The sequence below is a fragment of the Kwoniella bestiolae genome, chromosome 7 (genome assembly GCF_000512585.2).
Source record: "Kwoniella bestiolae CBS 10118 chromosome 7, complete sequence".
NCBI lineage: Eukaryota > Fungi > Basidiomycota > Tremellomycetes > Tremellales > Cryptococcaceae > Kwoniella > Kwoniella bestiolae.
In genome coordinates, this window is record NC_089247.1 from 1,101,373 (window position 1) to 1,116,290 (window position 14,918).

The window sequence follows — 14,918 nt, forward strand, 5'->3', positions numbered from 1 at the left end:
ATAGATACGCGATCGTAGTGGTAGGCACAAATTATCTGGGATGATAATCATCAACAACATCATCATCACCAGCAGCTGTTGTTGCTAATCGTTACTTCGCGTTCGTGTGAGGTGGAGGATTCTAACATTGACTTTCAAAGACGGAATCAAATTATGCAATATGGACTGCTATGGCAGGAGGACCTTGGGGATATCAATTAACATCATATAGTAGCGTATATAGATATATCGATGATCACCGTCATATGAGAAGAGAAGGAAGGAAGAAGGAGTAAATGATTTATATCCAGCTCTACAAGTCGTTCAATTGCAGAAACAAAACGAAAAAGAAGGAAAGGAAAAGCGTATAAAAGATGAATATCTTTATTCTATCTACTCCAGAAACCAGATATTCGTATTCCCCTTCCAATCTCATCCCTCGGCACGATCTCTAATGATCTTCCCGTATCCTGAATCCGCTTAACAACATCCACCAGCAGTCTTTTGTTCAACATTTTGACCGAGACCCTTGATTGTAGACTTGGCACCTGGGCCAGATGCCATTGAAGTTGAACCCATTCTGCGACAACCCAAGGAAAGTTAGCGTCTGCACTTCAACTCTCAGAAACTAGTCTACTCACCTATCCTTGATTTGCTTGGACATGGTCAAGAAAGCTTGCTCTACATTGGTAGCGTTCTTGGCGGACGTTTCGAGGAATGGGATACCCAATTCATCGGCGAATGCCTTGGCAGCGGCGTACTCTACAACCTTCTTGGTGGCCAAATCAGATTTGTTTCCTACAAGAAGCTTGTTGACACCTTCCACAGCGTATCGGTCAATCTCTTGCAACCATTGTTTGACGTTGGCGTAGGTGTCTAAATGTGACAAGGGATTAGCACGTGACATTCTGTAGATCTCAGCTGAGAGAATACTCACCGCTGTCAGTCACATCGTAGACCACTATGATACCGTGAGCACCTCGGTAGTATGACGATGTGATAGTTCTAAGTCGAAATGTTAGCATCAAACCTCTCGATCTAGCCAAAGGCATGGACCCAACTCACCTAAATCGTTCTTGTCCAGCGGTATCCCACTGTTCGGTATATATACATATAATAAAGAGGAATGATTGTAGGGCAGGTGCGATATCAAAAGAATAATGGAGTGAAGGAGAGGGTCAGTGATAGGGGAAAAGAAAAAGGTGCGTACAGATATATACCAATATACAAGAGCAACGGAATACGCCAAATCCATAAGCGTTGAAAGGTCAGTCGAATCCACCACCATTGAACGCCGCCGAAAGCGAGTGCACCAAGGGGCCGAAGCGATGCCGCAAACGTCGTTCGACGTATAAAGTTGAAGAGAACGAATTTCAAGATCCAGGAAAGGACAAGTGAAACGTAATTTTGAGGTGTAACCGAGAAAGTTCGCGAAATATGTATATACACAGAGTGAAGGTGGCGGAAAGGCGCAAGAGCATCCAGTCGAAAGGTTGAATCCCGTGAGAGCGTATACGATTCAAAGTAAATAGTCCGTACCATCAAGATAAAAAGGCGTTTCAGATTCAAGGCCCATTTTCACGTTGAAGCGATTAGGGTTTCGCCGGATGACAAATCGATTCCGATTTCAAAATCATCGCCATTGCAGATAAGATCGAACAAGATTGAAGTGCCCGTGTGAAGGGTTCGCGTCCCGATGGTAACCGCCATTGGTAACGAGGTGGAATCGTGAGATCACAGTTGGAACAAATAGCAGCCCGATATGACGGGATATGACAGGCGAATGCCACACGTTATCATATGTCCAATGCGTCGCGAATGGTGGGACATTTTGAGGGCCGAATTGTTTGTTTGATATTGAGATATCGGGCAAGAACCAGGAAGGGTCGAAAATGGCGCCGCCAGTGATGGGGAGAAGAGACCAGGAGGTGATTGAAGCGATTTTTTGCCAAGTTTTCAGAAGGCGTTCAAGCGAAAGGCAATCAAATTAATCGGCAACATATCGATGAGAGAAAGAGCAGACAATAACACGAATATGAGGAGTTTCAGGGCGTACCGAAGTCACGAAGGGAATTGTGAGGTTCAGGCAGCATAAGAAGCAATTCAACGTTCCGAAAGTCAAGGACGAAAGATCAATGATAAATATCGGTGCCATGTTTCAGGATTTATCCGTTCAGATAGCGCGGCGTTCGACAGTGCGTTCAATGACCGAGGAGTCGGACGAAGGTGACCATTATGACGATATAATCCAGAGAAATATAGGTGATTGATGTAATAACCCAGATAGTTGAATTGTCGAATTCGGATTGGCATTCGTGTGAGGAGCAGGACGTGAAATCAATTGATAAAATTGCGCCGCGAGAGTCGAAAGTTCAAGATAGACGCCAAGTACAGTATTTACAGCATAATTTTGACGGGGACACAATGCAGCATCCAACCAAAGGTTGATTAATGAGTGACGTATCCAGATCAAGGTGTGGACGTGCAGCAGTGTGAAGCCGAAATAGGCGAAAGCGCGAAAAGGCGGTCGATGAATGAGAAGATGCCGAGTTTGATAGGTGAAGGGGACACATCAATATCAGGATTCAGAGGTCAATCAGACATTCGAGCAACAGAGGCAAAACCAATATGCGTCAAGAAAGGCAGAGAGACAGGATCAACCGATAGAGCGAGAGTTCACCGAGAACGACAGATGGGAGCGTGATGCGAGCAATGTTGAGATAGATTCGAGAGCGAAGGAACGAGGGAGTGTTGGGATTGCCGATAGTCGAGAGAAGATGAGATGGAGAGATAAGTGACCGTCAGCTATCTTGCTAAAACTCAAGCTGAGTGCGTACCCTAGTGAGGGGAAGGTATACGCACGATTTGTAACTTCACAGTCTTTCCCTCGAGCTCGATAGTTCTGATCTTGAAGTCGACCTGTAGCCAGTGGAGGCTGTGTGAGCGAGTGGCAAATTACAATGGTAGGGGTAGGTGATGGATGGTAGGGTACAATATGTTAAAAGGCAAGAGCGATTCATAGAGTGTAACGTATCAAGGTCACAGGTAAGAGAGAGAGATTGAATATCATATGTGAGAAAAGGAAAGATGAAGAAAGAAAGAGAAAAGAGAAATGTCAATTTCGAAAATGGACCCCTATTTAACCTTGTCCAGTGATGATAGAGGGTGAGCAAAGAGAAGCGAGAAATGAACAAAAGAGGCGAGAAGCAAAGGAGAACAGCACACAAAAGAGCATGTTTCTCGCTTCCCAAGGATCGTTCCGCATGACAGATACACACAATCAATCACGGAAATCACCATCAAACTCGATTCAAAAACCGTTACACAGCACCATGTGAGTGAAAATGAACAAGAGAAATAATGATTTGAATCAGATCCTGCTGATAATGATGAATGTCACACCGAGTACATTTGTTGAGGATAGCTCTCGGCGTGACATCCATCATTGTCATCATCTCCTTCACCCTCCAATCCATCAAAAACTTCGATCTGATTCAATCTGTACCATTCAGTCTCCGGTCCAGCGCCCACACACACACAGAGCGCATTGTCCTCTTGTCCAATCCATCATATAGATCTCATCCACCACGGTGTCCTAATCATTCCGAGCGAACGAGTACTGTCACGAACAACAGACAGAAGGAGAGACAGCCACTTACTCCGATGGTTGAGATGTACGATTCGGTATAAGTATCATCGGCGAATCGAAGAAGCAAACAGGATTTTCCTACACCTGAATCACCGATGAGGAGGAGCTAGTCGTGGTAGAATATCATCATTTAGCAAATGTCTGGGTAGCGTACCATCACCTCGGACAGTGTGAATGTACACTCGGAGAGGATTGATGAGGATGGTGGTGTAATTACTCACCTTGAAAAGGTAATCGTACTCTGGCGCAGACATGGCTAAAAAATCAATTCAAATGTCGTTCTTTCTATTATCGATTAACCCCAATTTCCATCCATCCATCAACCATGTAACGCGTTACCCAACGTTATGCGACAGTTCATTGAGAGTGACAAGAAGTTTTGATGGATTGGTTGGATGATTGTGATAAGGTTGATTGATATCGCCGAGGTGGTGAAGAAGCGGTGTTGTCATATGACGTGAAACGCGTGGATGTTCGGCGGCAAATTGATGGTTTGATGATGGTGGGAGCGCAACAGCATTCAGTAGCAAGTCGTCGTGAAAGTGTAACATTCGGGAGAGCAATAGTGAAATCGTAAGAGTCAGCATGATGTCCCCCTTCACCGTTCGACCCATCCTCAAAACGACCATCGGGCATGTCCCATGAGCTCGCACGCGCCGCCGCTTATCTTCCTCCAATTCTTTGTTGCCTATCCATCCTTCTCATGATGCTTCCTGTTGGATGTGCGTTGTGAAGCGTTGACTCACCTAGGAAGGGGAAGGTGAAGAATGTCCAAAGTGTGTCGTATAGATTGACGGTAAGGTGAATATATGGTTGATGATTGTGTGGGATAGTAGTGATGTACACATATGTGCAAGTGACAAGTGAGTGACGATATATGGAATGAACAATACAACTAGTGACGTTGTATGCGTGGCGAGCAAATCACTATAACTTTATTACAGGTTACCATTTAACAACACTCTAATCAGCCACGAGGACTTGGCAGATAACCCTCGGGAGATCCCGGCATTAGATCTCAGTGGCACCCGGATGTGATGCTATCTGGAGATGATCACCACAACATGGATGTTACAATCGCAACGACGAGGATGGATGGACTGGAAGTCGTTATGAATATGCGTGACAAGAAGTCAATGGTGGTCCAAGCCTGTGACTGAAGGTGATGGAGCATAAGAAAGTATAAAGTTTTCATGCAAAGTAGGAGAAAAAGATGATAGGTCTAACCTCTACCATGACTAGACAAATATATCCGCTGGCTAAACCCCTAATCCCGGATGTCCCACTCTGATACCTGATACTAGAACAACATGATCCGCTTAGAAGGGCTTGTCAGAGTCGGGGGTTTTGTCTGTACGTGATCGGAAAAGGAGGAGAGAAGAGCACGATCAGTCATCAGTATATATCCCAAAGAACGGATGTGAGGGGAATCAAACATACCGATGAAGTATTCTCGGACCTATGATGAGTCAACAATAATCAGCATAATCCGTTCATCTCTATCTCGATCATTCCAACTCCGACACGATAAATTCCCTTGTACTGTATCTTCCGATTTGTATCCCCATTCCACCACATTCCTTCTATTCCCTCAAGACTCGTCGATCACATTAAAGAATGTGTGAGCAACTCACCACTGGTAACTTGATCAACACATCCTTCTTGAAGAGCGGCACATCAGACAAGAAGAGCGATACGAATCCAGCACCGGCTATACCCCAGAAAGCACCGGTGGTACCCCAAGCTCTAAGTCGTCTGTGTGGTACAATTGGCGGGTAGGAGGTGAATGCCGCGGACAGGATATATCGACAGGATTGGGACCGTTGAATGCGATGATAAAGTACAGTTCAAGATGTACCAAGGGTAGAACGAGAGATTGATAGTGTTGGTGTGGAGATGGTGAATGTTGATATTGTCGGGAGTGAATCGACATTCGATGGCGTAGAGATAGATTGAAATGAAACGTCAGCATTCGCCCAATACCATCACTCTCTACTCCAACACTAGAGTCGTCGTCTAGTCCCATCCTTCTCCTCACATCACTGCCATCCCAACAGAATCGAGCTAATCGACAAGATGAACATACTCAGGTGTGAAACCAGCAAGGCCCTATCCGAACATCCCACATCAGCATTCCCATTCCCGTACCCACTCTTTTGTAGTCCAGTGCGCTACTCACAATTTGGGATCGTCGGATGAAAGCAGGCATTTTAGCGATGAGGTGAAGGGGAGGACGGTGTCTAGCAAGAGGGAAGATGAGATGTATATATCGGTTTTGACAAAATCGGGATGCGCGGAATGCACGAAGACGTCTAACGAAAGAGCGTTGTTGTATTGGTTGGATGGTTGATCAACCTGAATGTGGCATTTGCATGACGTGGCTTTCTACAATCCTTATCAAACGTGTCCTTTGTTGAGATACACCAGTTCATCATAGGTCAAAGGAGATGATATGGCTGTATGCATGCAGTGGATATGTGGTGGGACAGAATACTAAGATATAGGATAGTCAAGGTCTCTATGTTGCATTGCAGAAATATCGAGAGACAAGTGATACCATCTAATTCAAAAATGAGTATCCCAAGTGGGTATCACATTCCTCCTTCTCTACGCCTCTTTACTTCGTGATCTCCTCGCGGTCCTCTATTGGAATAGAGGTCATACGATGCTGCTTTTCTAATTGACTGCCCTGCGAATTTGACTGATTTGACTGGCTTACTGACGATATTTGCTAATCGTCATTTACTCACTACAGCCACATTCGGCCTAGCGATCGCCTCGCTCGTCTTGCTCTTACTACTCACACTGGTATTACACCTCATCCCAGATCCAGGATTCGGACACGAGAGGGAAGAAGAGAGAGGAGAGGTGGATGAGGTGGAGGAGAAGAGGGGATTGGGGGAATAGAGCGAAGCCGGGGGAGGAGGGGGAGGAGGGGGTCGTTTAACGACTTGGTGATATTGATGAGTTGTATAGATTGCCAATATACATACGATTAACACGATAAGAAGAACACCCTCAGCCTCGATGGTTGAGATAAATGTACCAAACCTTTGAGACTTGCAACGTTTCACATGTTCTTCATGTCTCCATCAGTACTATCGATACCCAGAAGCACAATGGAGATACATTCAGTCTACTACCAACTTAGCACTTTACCTTAGCAAAGTACCCCGCGGTCCTCCGATAAACATCCTCATACTGCTTAAGGTTCTCTGGGTCGCTCAAGTCCGCCCTGGCAGCAGCCCAACCGTGATGTCTAATCCAACAATGAATCATAGGTCAATATCCAACAACAAGGTAAGGTCATCATAAGGCAGAGTATAACTCACACAGTATCATACAAGTGATAATCCGATTTCCCCGCAAAAGGTTTTCCCTCAATGTCCTTTTGGATCTTCTCAACCACATTTTTGGGTTCGTCCTGTCCCTCCAATCAGCTTTGTACACTGGTAAGGACACTCACCATACTGGGGTAAAAGCCAAATGGGACGGTGAGATTCTCTCCATCCTCAGGAGCGATCATAGCTGGATGAATGACCGCACCGCAGCAGAAGGGTGTACCGGACGCAAGAGAGAGGAAAGCGAGTTTACCTCCTACATCACAAATTAGCGTACACCAGTCATGATAAAAGAAGAATCATTGACTTACCCCAACAATATCCTAGGATCGATACCCTGTTAACCCCATGATCTTTCTTTAGAGTCTTGGCGAAATCGAGAACTTCAGGTAATCGATGCTCCAACTTGGCTCTGCACCGCCAAACATCAGTGGTATACCCATACCAATTTAGAGGAATCATGGCTCACGTCCCAGCAAAGAACTTCTTCAATTCGTCTTTATCCCCATCCTGATCCTTAGGGAACGGTTTACCCCTAAACACATCAGGCATGTATATCCTGGTGGGTGAAGTGTCCAGAAGATGCGAGGCGAGAAGGTCGGATCCCTGCCTATCAGCTCAGCTTGTACTTGATACACTCACTTTGATCGTGGTGTCCCTAGACATCCATCAATCCATCAGTATAACTTGAATGCGACTGACGAGACGACTGACTCACCAGAACCCAAAGATATCATAGATTACCACCAAAGCATGTTTGGCCTCATCCGGTCCAGTCTGAACTGTCATCAGCAACGGCAATTTCGACGAGTATTCGGAGCTACGTACCACATAGACCTTGTCATACTCCCCAACACTCTCGTATTTACCTTTATACTCATATCCAGTCGGTGCGGAAACGGGATGAGGAACATTCGGCTTGGACGGATTGGAGGTGGATTGAGGTGGGCAGCATTCGCCTGTGTCTGCGAAGAACTGCGTCAGCAGGGTTTTGCTTCTCAATGTCTCAGCTGTTTGCTCACTCTGCGCCATGGTTTGTTATAATTTTCTGTGTAGTCTTTATATAAGTTGAGTGGAATGCAAAGAGACGAAGCAAGCAATGTTGAACGTCAATGACGTTTATCAATTGAGGCAAGTGGAGGTCAACCCGGGGTGAGGCGGGGCCAAACACCAAAACACACGTGATACAACAGATAAATGCATACTGCTCATTCTTCCTGTACTGTACTTCTTAAACCCACATCATAAGCTCATGTCTCGTGTAATCCTGTCCACTAGCCAGATCCGCAGAAGATCCCAAATTGGGGTAAAAGGGCACCATCGCATCGGAAGCACCGAGAATGAGGGTATCTACACATTACATCGATAGTCAGCACTTGGCCAAACATGCTAAAAGGTGAACCACTCACTGTACATTCGCCAGTAGACTTCTCTAACCCTCCTAGCAGGGTGGAACAGCCCTTGAAGGACATACGAGAGGATAGGTCCAGCACCCACACCCAACCTCATAGCTTCAATAGCGTCCATAACTCCTCCAATCACGTGAGGAGAGGTTTCGAAGATATTCGGCCAAACGAGGTTCAGCAAGTGGGTGAGAGCTTCCTCGTATCCTAAACCTGCTACACCGATTGCCAAGTGTTTGACGATAGCACAAGCTGTCTGTCGATGTACGTGATCCCGATCTGTCAAGGCATCTTCTAATAATCCTACTACCGAGTGGATGTAATCTTTCGACATTTCACCGACATATTCGAATACGAAAGCGAGAGCTTTGAGACAACCGTTTCGGACGTTGAGTTCTGGTGTTCGATACTCGTTAAGGATGGCTGGGATACATGTGAAAGGTCCACAAGTCTCAGATACAATGGCTAGGGAGTTTTCGATCAGCACATTGTTTATGCTGGTGAAAGGAGCATCACTCACCAATCGCAACAGTACTACAAACACGAGATTGACGTTCCTGCACCTTCAGGTTGGTCAAAAGAACACTCAACACATCTTGAGGACCAATAGCTTTAGCGATATAACCGAAAGAGTTGACCGCAGCTCGTCGAATGGCCTTCTTGTGAGCTTTGAGCAGATCCAGAAGTTCAAAACAGATTCGCATCCACTCCTTAGCGGGTACGAACTCAGCTCCTCTATCGGCGATACGACCGATAAGATTGATGGTGGCTTCTTGTACCTTCTCGTGTCGATTTCGGAGAATAGGTGTCATTCGAGGTACTAGAACAGAAGGTCAGCAACGGATAACGTTCGATGTGGGCTATCACTCACATAAATCCTTCACTGGCGGGTTCATTTGCGTCATACCAACGACATTCGCGATGGCTCCTTCCGCAGCGATCAAACTGTCGTATGAGATTAGCACAGATAATACACCTCACTTGAAAATAGCTGACTCACCTTCCCAGAGCATCTGGATACTCCTCACCAAGCTGTTCGAAGATCACTACACCCAGCTTACTCAACAAACCATCTTCTCCAGAACTTTTGATGATGGGCGCTAATCTTGACGTAAGATCGGCGGCCAGCATACGAACTTTCGCGGACTTGTTGGTGAGTCGCCAAAGAATCATCGAGACAATTTGTGGTAGATAAGGTTTGACCCGATCTCCGAGAGCGTTGACGACAGTAGCGAAACCGTCCAACATGATTGTATCTTCCAGTGTTTGTTCCTGGAAAGCAAAGATGATTCCGTCGATGAGAAGTACTTCCAGTCGTTCATCTACATCTGCCGCACCGATACTGGCAATGACCTTGGTGACAGTTTCCATGACCATCTTCCGGTATGGTTCCGACTCATCTTTCAGGTCGTTACATATCCTTCCAACAATTTCCGACACCCCAGCCTTCTGAGCGAGTTCGACGGTAGTCTCTACCAACTGCTTGTAGTTCCGCTTATCAAGAGCCATTCGTCTGACCCAGAACGCCTTGAAGAATTCAGGTAAGACCTCTTCCTTGATGTAGGTTGGAGTAACACCTTCAGTAGAAGCACACTGCTTGATGACCTGCAATACGATACGTCTCATCTCCTCATCGGATGTCTGAAACTCTCGAATAAGAATTGGCATACATTCTCTGACGTAGTATCCGGCGTATTCAGGATCCATCAGTGGGATGATATAACCGATAGCTTTGAGGAACGCCGCCAAGGTCTTCCCTCGGTGTTGTCGAATACCCAACCAGAGAGGTTTGAGCACGTTGTCGAAAGATTCGATACCATATGGAGCGGCTGATTCAGCAAGAGCGGCGAGGGACAAGGCGGTCATGGTTCTGACTTTTTGTTGTTCGTCTTGAAGACCATCGGCAACGGTATCGACGAGATTTCGGAGATGGGGTAGTACCGCACAACCCATCATGATAGCGATCTGTTGGATGATACGGATACCAGTATGTCGAGCTTGCCATGATTTTTTGGATCGACAGACGGCTCGAAGGAAGGGAAGAAGCGCAGGGATACCGAGAGCTGAAGCGACGACGGAGAACGCTCGAGCGGTGGTGTTTCTGACATACTCATCGACGTGATCGATATCAGGTCGCATGGTGGAGATCATATGAGCGAGACCAGCAGCTTTGGCAAGATTGGAAATGATTTCTCGACCTTCAACACGAGCGTAATAGTCTTCATCGATAAGTAAAGGTTCGATGACCACCAAAATCTTGTGCACGTAAGGTCGAACTAAATCATCTAGTTTGTAGAGAACTCGATCGATAACTTTGACCAACAAATGTCGTTCTTGATCTTCCAATGTACGCTCCATGAGCAATGGAAGGATTTTATCGAACAGTGGACCAGCGCCAAATTCTCTTGCCCTATCGGTGATCTGACGAAGAGCTGTCTTTCTGACTGGTGGAGTACCATTCTTGATCTTGAGAAGCAATCTCATAATCTTCCTTTCCTTCAACTCTTCCACTGTGTACGAATTATCATCATCTTCACCACCACCTTCCCCTAGCACCTTGGCGAAGTATTGAGTGTCTTCAGGTTTCAAGAATTGGAGAGTTCCTATACCTTCGATCTCGGTTTGTTCTTGAGAACCTTGCATTCCACCGGCTGCAGAACGGGCTCTAGCAGCATCCGAGTCATCTTGCATCATGAAACCATGTTCCGCTTGAGCAGGGACCATCTTTCTGACAGATGGAGCAGGTCTATAATCATCTGGTACCGGTACAATCTCATAACCTTCTTCTCCACCCGGAAGTAATCCATCTAATTCTTCATCCGTCATTCGTCTATATCGCTTATCTTCAACCATCATCATACCACCGACAGAGGGCGTCGAGGTAATAGCGGAAGTGGTAGCGGATGCTGCGGGTGTTTGATCCCATCTGGACTTCTTGACTTCAGGTGCAGCTTCAGAAGGTGTCTGATCCCACCTAGATTTACGTTTCGGTGCAGCCGAAGTTTCCGCTCCAGGTTCTTCTTTCACTTCTTCAACATCCCATCTCCTCTTCTTCTTAGGAGGTGTGGTATCTCTTGGAGGCGTATCCCCACCTGCAATAGCTCTTGGCGGTGTCTCATCTCCAGCCAAAGCTCTAGGCGGCGTCTTATCATCCAAAACCATCTTCTCATCCTCGGTCTTATCCTTCTCTAATTGTTCCTTGTGACGCCTAACCCTTTCCTCCTCCCTCTGCAAATTTATCCTCCTCATCCTATCCTCGTAGCTTTCATCTTCACCTTCTCCCTGTCCGTCGGCTCGGTTGAAACGTCGAAGGTGATAGTCGCTCTGTCGAGCGGCAACTTGCTTTGACCTTGCGGTGTCTTCGAAGACATCTGGCGTATCATCTTGATCAGCAAGCTCGGCGTGCTCGTCGAGAATCTCCTGTGGAGCAGTGTATGACTGAAGAGCGGGCCTGTATGCCTCTTCCGACATGTTGAGCTATGATGATGAATGTGAGAGATTGTGATGAGTGATTGATAATGATGATATAGGATAGGATGATGAGTCTGAGTTGACGGATAGGGTCGCGACGGGGGCATCAAGGGAACAATGAATGATTGGCACGTGGCAAATCCGGCTCAAGTGGCAATCTTGAATTTCTCACTTTCTGTGTTGCGCTCCTTTGCAAGTCAGTCTGCATAAGGGCATATACGTCGCCTCTCATTGCTGTAGGACCTGTCAAATGGCCACAGAGGAGATCTTTGTAGATCTGCGCATTTGATGTTCAACTTTCAATATACGTCACCAATATAAGAGCAGAAACCCGTTGGGTCGGATCTTTGCGGCTTCTATCTCGCTATCCGAGCCCAAGCTCACACTGGTTTTATCGAATGCTAAGCTGTCCAGAACTTTTACTGGATCACTACTCATATACTCAGCAAATCAAAAACTCCTTCTTCCTTCAAAAACTCCTTCTTTCTTTAAAAACTCCTTCTTTCTTCATCAAAAACTCCTTCATCATCAAAAACTCCTTCTTTTCAAAAACTCCTTCTTTCTCCCATGGGTGTTAAATTTTACCATTTTGAATCAGTTGTTCATTCGACGACTGAGTGAACGCAAAGACGTGTGGGCATTATCTATCGACGCTCAGCTGCACATATTCTACACCGTAGTCTAGTCGAAAGGTGTCATTTCACACACAGCCGGACGTCGTGAACGCTTAAGCCTTTACTTCTGTTCTCGGACGGTATACTTCCCGCCCGAGCGTGATGCTACTGTGCTTGCTTCAGCTCACGTCCGAAATTAACACCAGCGCGACCGCAGATGATACGTGGGCTATCTGTTTGTAGAGTCCGATATGTCTTCCAATCTATGTGCCTACGTACACTTATCAGATCACTTGGTGTCCGACATTGATGTTGATTTTCGCCTTGAAACAGATTGAGGTAATGGTGTTTGCTTTCGCACGCTCACTAAGCCTTATCTGGTTTGATCTTCAGATGAGATCTATAGGTCTGCTCGTTGGAGCATCGCAGAACTTGAGCTTGTGTCTGAGTCTAAACCGTCCTTTCGGCAATCAGGGGCATCCGTAAGCACGAAGACGTACAACCCGTGGGTCCTTTCTTCAATGTATAAGATACCGCTATTGTCATCCGGAATTGGCAATCACAGACAGACATTGTTATTAGACTACCCGTTCAGGACAGTCTACGTAGCAGCAACGTCGATAATCAAATCAGTCAGAATGTTTGACCAGATTTTTTGTATAAATGAGCCATTCACAACTGTGCGACAATACAAAACGGGGAGATACCGTCTCACCAGCTAAGATGAGATTTCGTGACATTACCGACATACCGTGCGGAGACGAAAGCATTCAGTGAGATCTTCACCTGTCGCTCGTTGACATCAGCGAGAAGCCGCAGGCGATGTAAGGAGGTATCATCAATGGCTGAAAATCCGCAATGAGAGAGTTTCTGTTCTGCGTGATGATCAATCTGGCTAGCTAAATGATTCATGCATTTCACGGCGAGACGAGGTGAGTGAGCAATGCCATGCGAGAAATTGAGATGTCCAAGTTGATGATTGAGATCCGAAGCGTTGCACCAGCATAAAAGGCGGGCAAGACTGATTCACCGTCCATATCGGACTTAAGGATATCGCCGATTGACAGTTGTATTCACATAAGTGTCAGGGTCTTTTGAGTCTGAGTGCCACACTCGACCACGCTTTCAAGCTTTCATAGTGGTTTTCATGCAGTAAGTAAGCTGAGAGAGCTGCAAGCAAGGCAAGCGTGAGCAGTCGTTGCATGGAGGTCGACATTTAACCTTTAACAAAATATCAGTACAGCAACCTCTCTCCTCTCCTCAGCCTTCAAAGCATCCTCGTGAGTCATCTATCTCAACCTCGTCAATTCTCAAGTACATCAACCACTTACAATCATCATCTCTCAAAAACAGCAAAAATGTCCGCAGCCAACAAGATCTTGCGAACAGCCAACGCTCCTCAAACCCCTCCCTCGGAGATTGAGCAACAAATCGCTCAAGCTTTCGTCGACCTCGAGCAGAATGTCCCAGAGCTCAAGTCCGAGTTGAGACAGCTCCAGTTCTCCGAAGCTAGAGAGGTCGATGTTAAAGGTGGAAAGAAGGCCGTCGTCATCTTCGTACCCGTCCCCATGGCCAAGGCTTTCCACAAGGTCCAACAAAGGTAAGTCGTAGATCTTAGCTGGGAACAAATAGGAAGGAAGGGGAAGGAAATTATACATGGCTTTCGCTCTCAGTCCAGTTAAAAGACATTCGGGGTAGACGGAGGGACTTTTCAGGCCCACCTCCCCTGGTGTCTTTTGGCGGATGAGAGTAGATTTAGGAGGGAGAAGGTTTGGGTTGGACGAATGAAGGATCATATGGGTAAATGCTGATCAAAAATAACTTGCTACTCTCCTCCTTCATCCCTATCCGTCCATCCACCTCCCTGCTCTCGCTATCATTCACCACCATCCACCCCGGATGAATCCCTCACCTTTTCATTCAATCATAACCCAATTATGACCCCCCTCATCACCCAGACTCACCCGAGAGCTCGAGAAGAAACTCTCCGACAAATACATCGTCTTCCTCTCCCAACGACGAGTCCTCCCCAAACCTGCCCGAAACTCCGCCGCCAACAAGAAACAAAAGAGACCTAGATCTCGAACTCTCACCGCCGTCCACGAGAAGATCCTCGAAGAGCTCGTCTGGCCCAGTGAGATCGTCGGCAAGAGGACCAGAGTTGCTCAAGATGGTGGTAAATTGATCCGAGTGTGAGTTTACACTTACATTCATGACTGTTGATCAAACAATGTACTAATTATAAACCCCCCACCAGATTCCTCGACTCAAAAGACCAAAACAACCTTGAATACAAACTCGACACCTTCTCCTCCGTCTACCGAACCCTTGCTGGTAAGGACGTTCACTTCGAGTGAGTATTTTGTATTTCGTCCTATCGTCGTAAGTACTGTCGCTAACGGTATATCTATCTAGGTTCCCCGTGCAAGCTGCTGAGTAGATACCCTCACGACCGTTGGCA

The 14,918-nt window shown here is 46.4% G+C and overlaps 5 protein-coding genes across 5 annotated transcripts; 1 reads left to right on the forward strand and 4 right to left on the reverse strand.

Moving 5' to 3' along the window:
- Window positions 1–459: 459 nt before the first annotated feature.
- On the reverse strand, window positions 460–3,882 carry I302_108330 (GTP-binding protein ypt1; the record flags this gene model as incomplete). The annotated part of the gene is made up of 7 exons (XM_019193897.1): window positions 460–559; window positions 621–855; window positions 917–984; window positions 1,045–1,073; window positions 2,842–2,898; window positions 3,639–3,734; window positions 3,850–3,882. 7 exons carry the CDS (start codon window positions 3,880–3,882, stop codon window positions 460–462), a joined length of 618 nt encoding a protein of 205 aa, XP_019044020.1.
- Window positions 3,883–4,947: 1,065 nt separating this feature from the next.
- On the reverse strand, window positions 4,948–5,837 carry I302_108331 (uncharacterized protein; the record flags this gene model as incomplete). The annotated part of the gene is made up of 5 exons (XM_019193896.1): window positions 4,948–4,979; window positions 5,069–5,087; window positions 5,263–5,383; window positions 5,715–5,737; window positions 5,808–5,837. 5 exons carry the CDS (start codon window positions 5,835–5,837, stop codon window positions 4,948–4,950), a joined length of 225 nt encoding a protein of 74 aa, XP_019044019.1.
- Window positions 5,838–6,775: 938 nt separating this feature from the next.
- On the reverse strand, window positions 6,776–8,001 carry I302_108332 (uncharacterized protein; the record flags this gene model as incomplete). The annotated part of the gene is made up of 7 exons (XM_019193894.1): window positions 6,776–6,887; window positions 6,961–7,052; window positions 7,095–7,225; window positions 7,281–7,381; window positions 7,439–7,579; window positions 7,688–7,746; window positions 7,798–8,001. 7 exons carry the CDS (start codon window positions 7,999–8,001, stop codon window positions 6,776–6,778), a joined length of 840 nt encoding a protein of 279 aa, XP_019044017.1.
- Window positions 8,002–8,200: 199 nt separating this feature from the next.
- I302_108333 (uncharacterized protein) lies at window positions 8,201–11,843 on the reverse strand (the record flags this gene model as incomplete). The annotated part of the gene is made up of 5 exons (XM_019193893.1): window positions 8,201–8,319; window positions 8,379–8,837; window positions 8,893–9,192; window positions 9,244–9,317; window positions 9,373–11,843. 5 exons carry the CDS (start codon window positions 11,841–11,843, stop codon window positions 8,201–8,203), a joined length of 3,423 nt encoding a protein of 1,140 aa, XP_019044016.1.
- Window positions 11,844–13,815: 1,972 nt separating this feature from the next.
- I302_108334 (40S ribosomal protein eS7) lies at window positions 13,816–14,897 on the forward strand (the record flags this gene model as incomplete). Its single annotated transcript, XM_019193892.2, has 4 exons — window positions 13,816–14,057; window positions 14,416–14,649; window positions 14,715–14,810; window positions 14,873–14,897. 4 exons carry the CDS (start codon window positions 13,816–13,818, stop codon window positions 14,895–14,897), a joined length of 597 nt encoding a protein of 198 aa, XP_019044015.2.
- Between the last annotated feature and the right edge of the window lie 21 nt (window positions 14,898–14,918).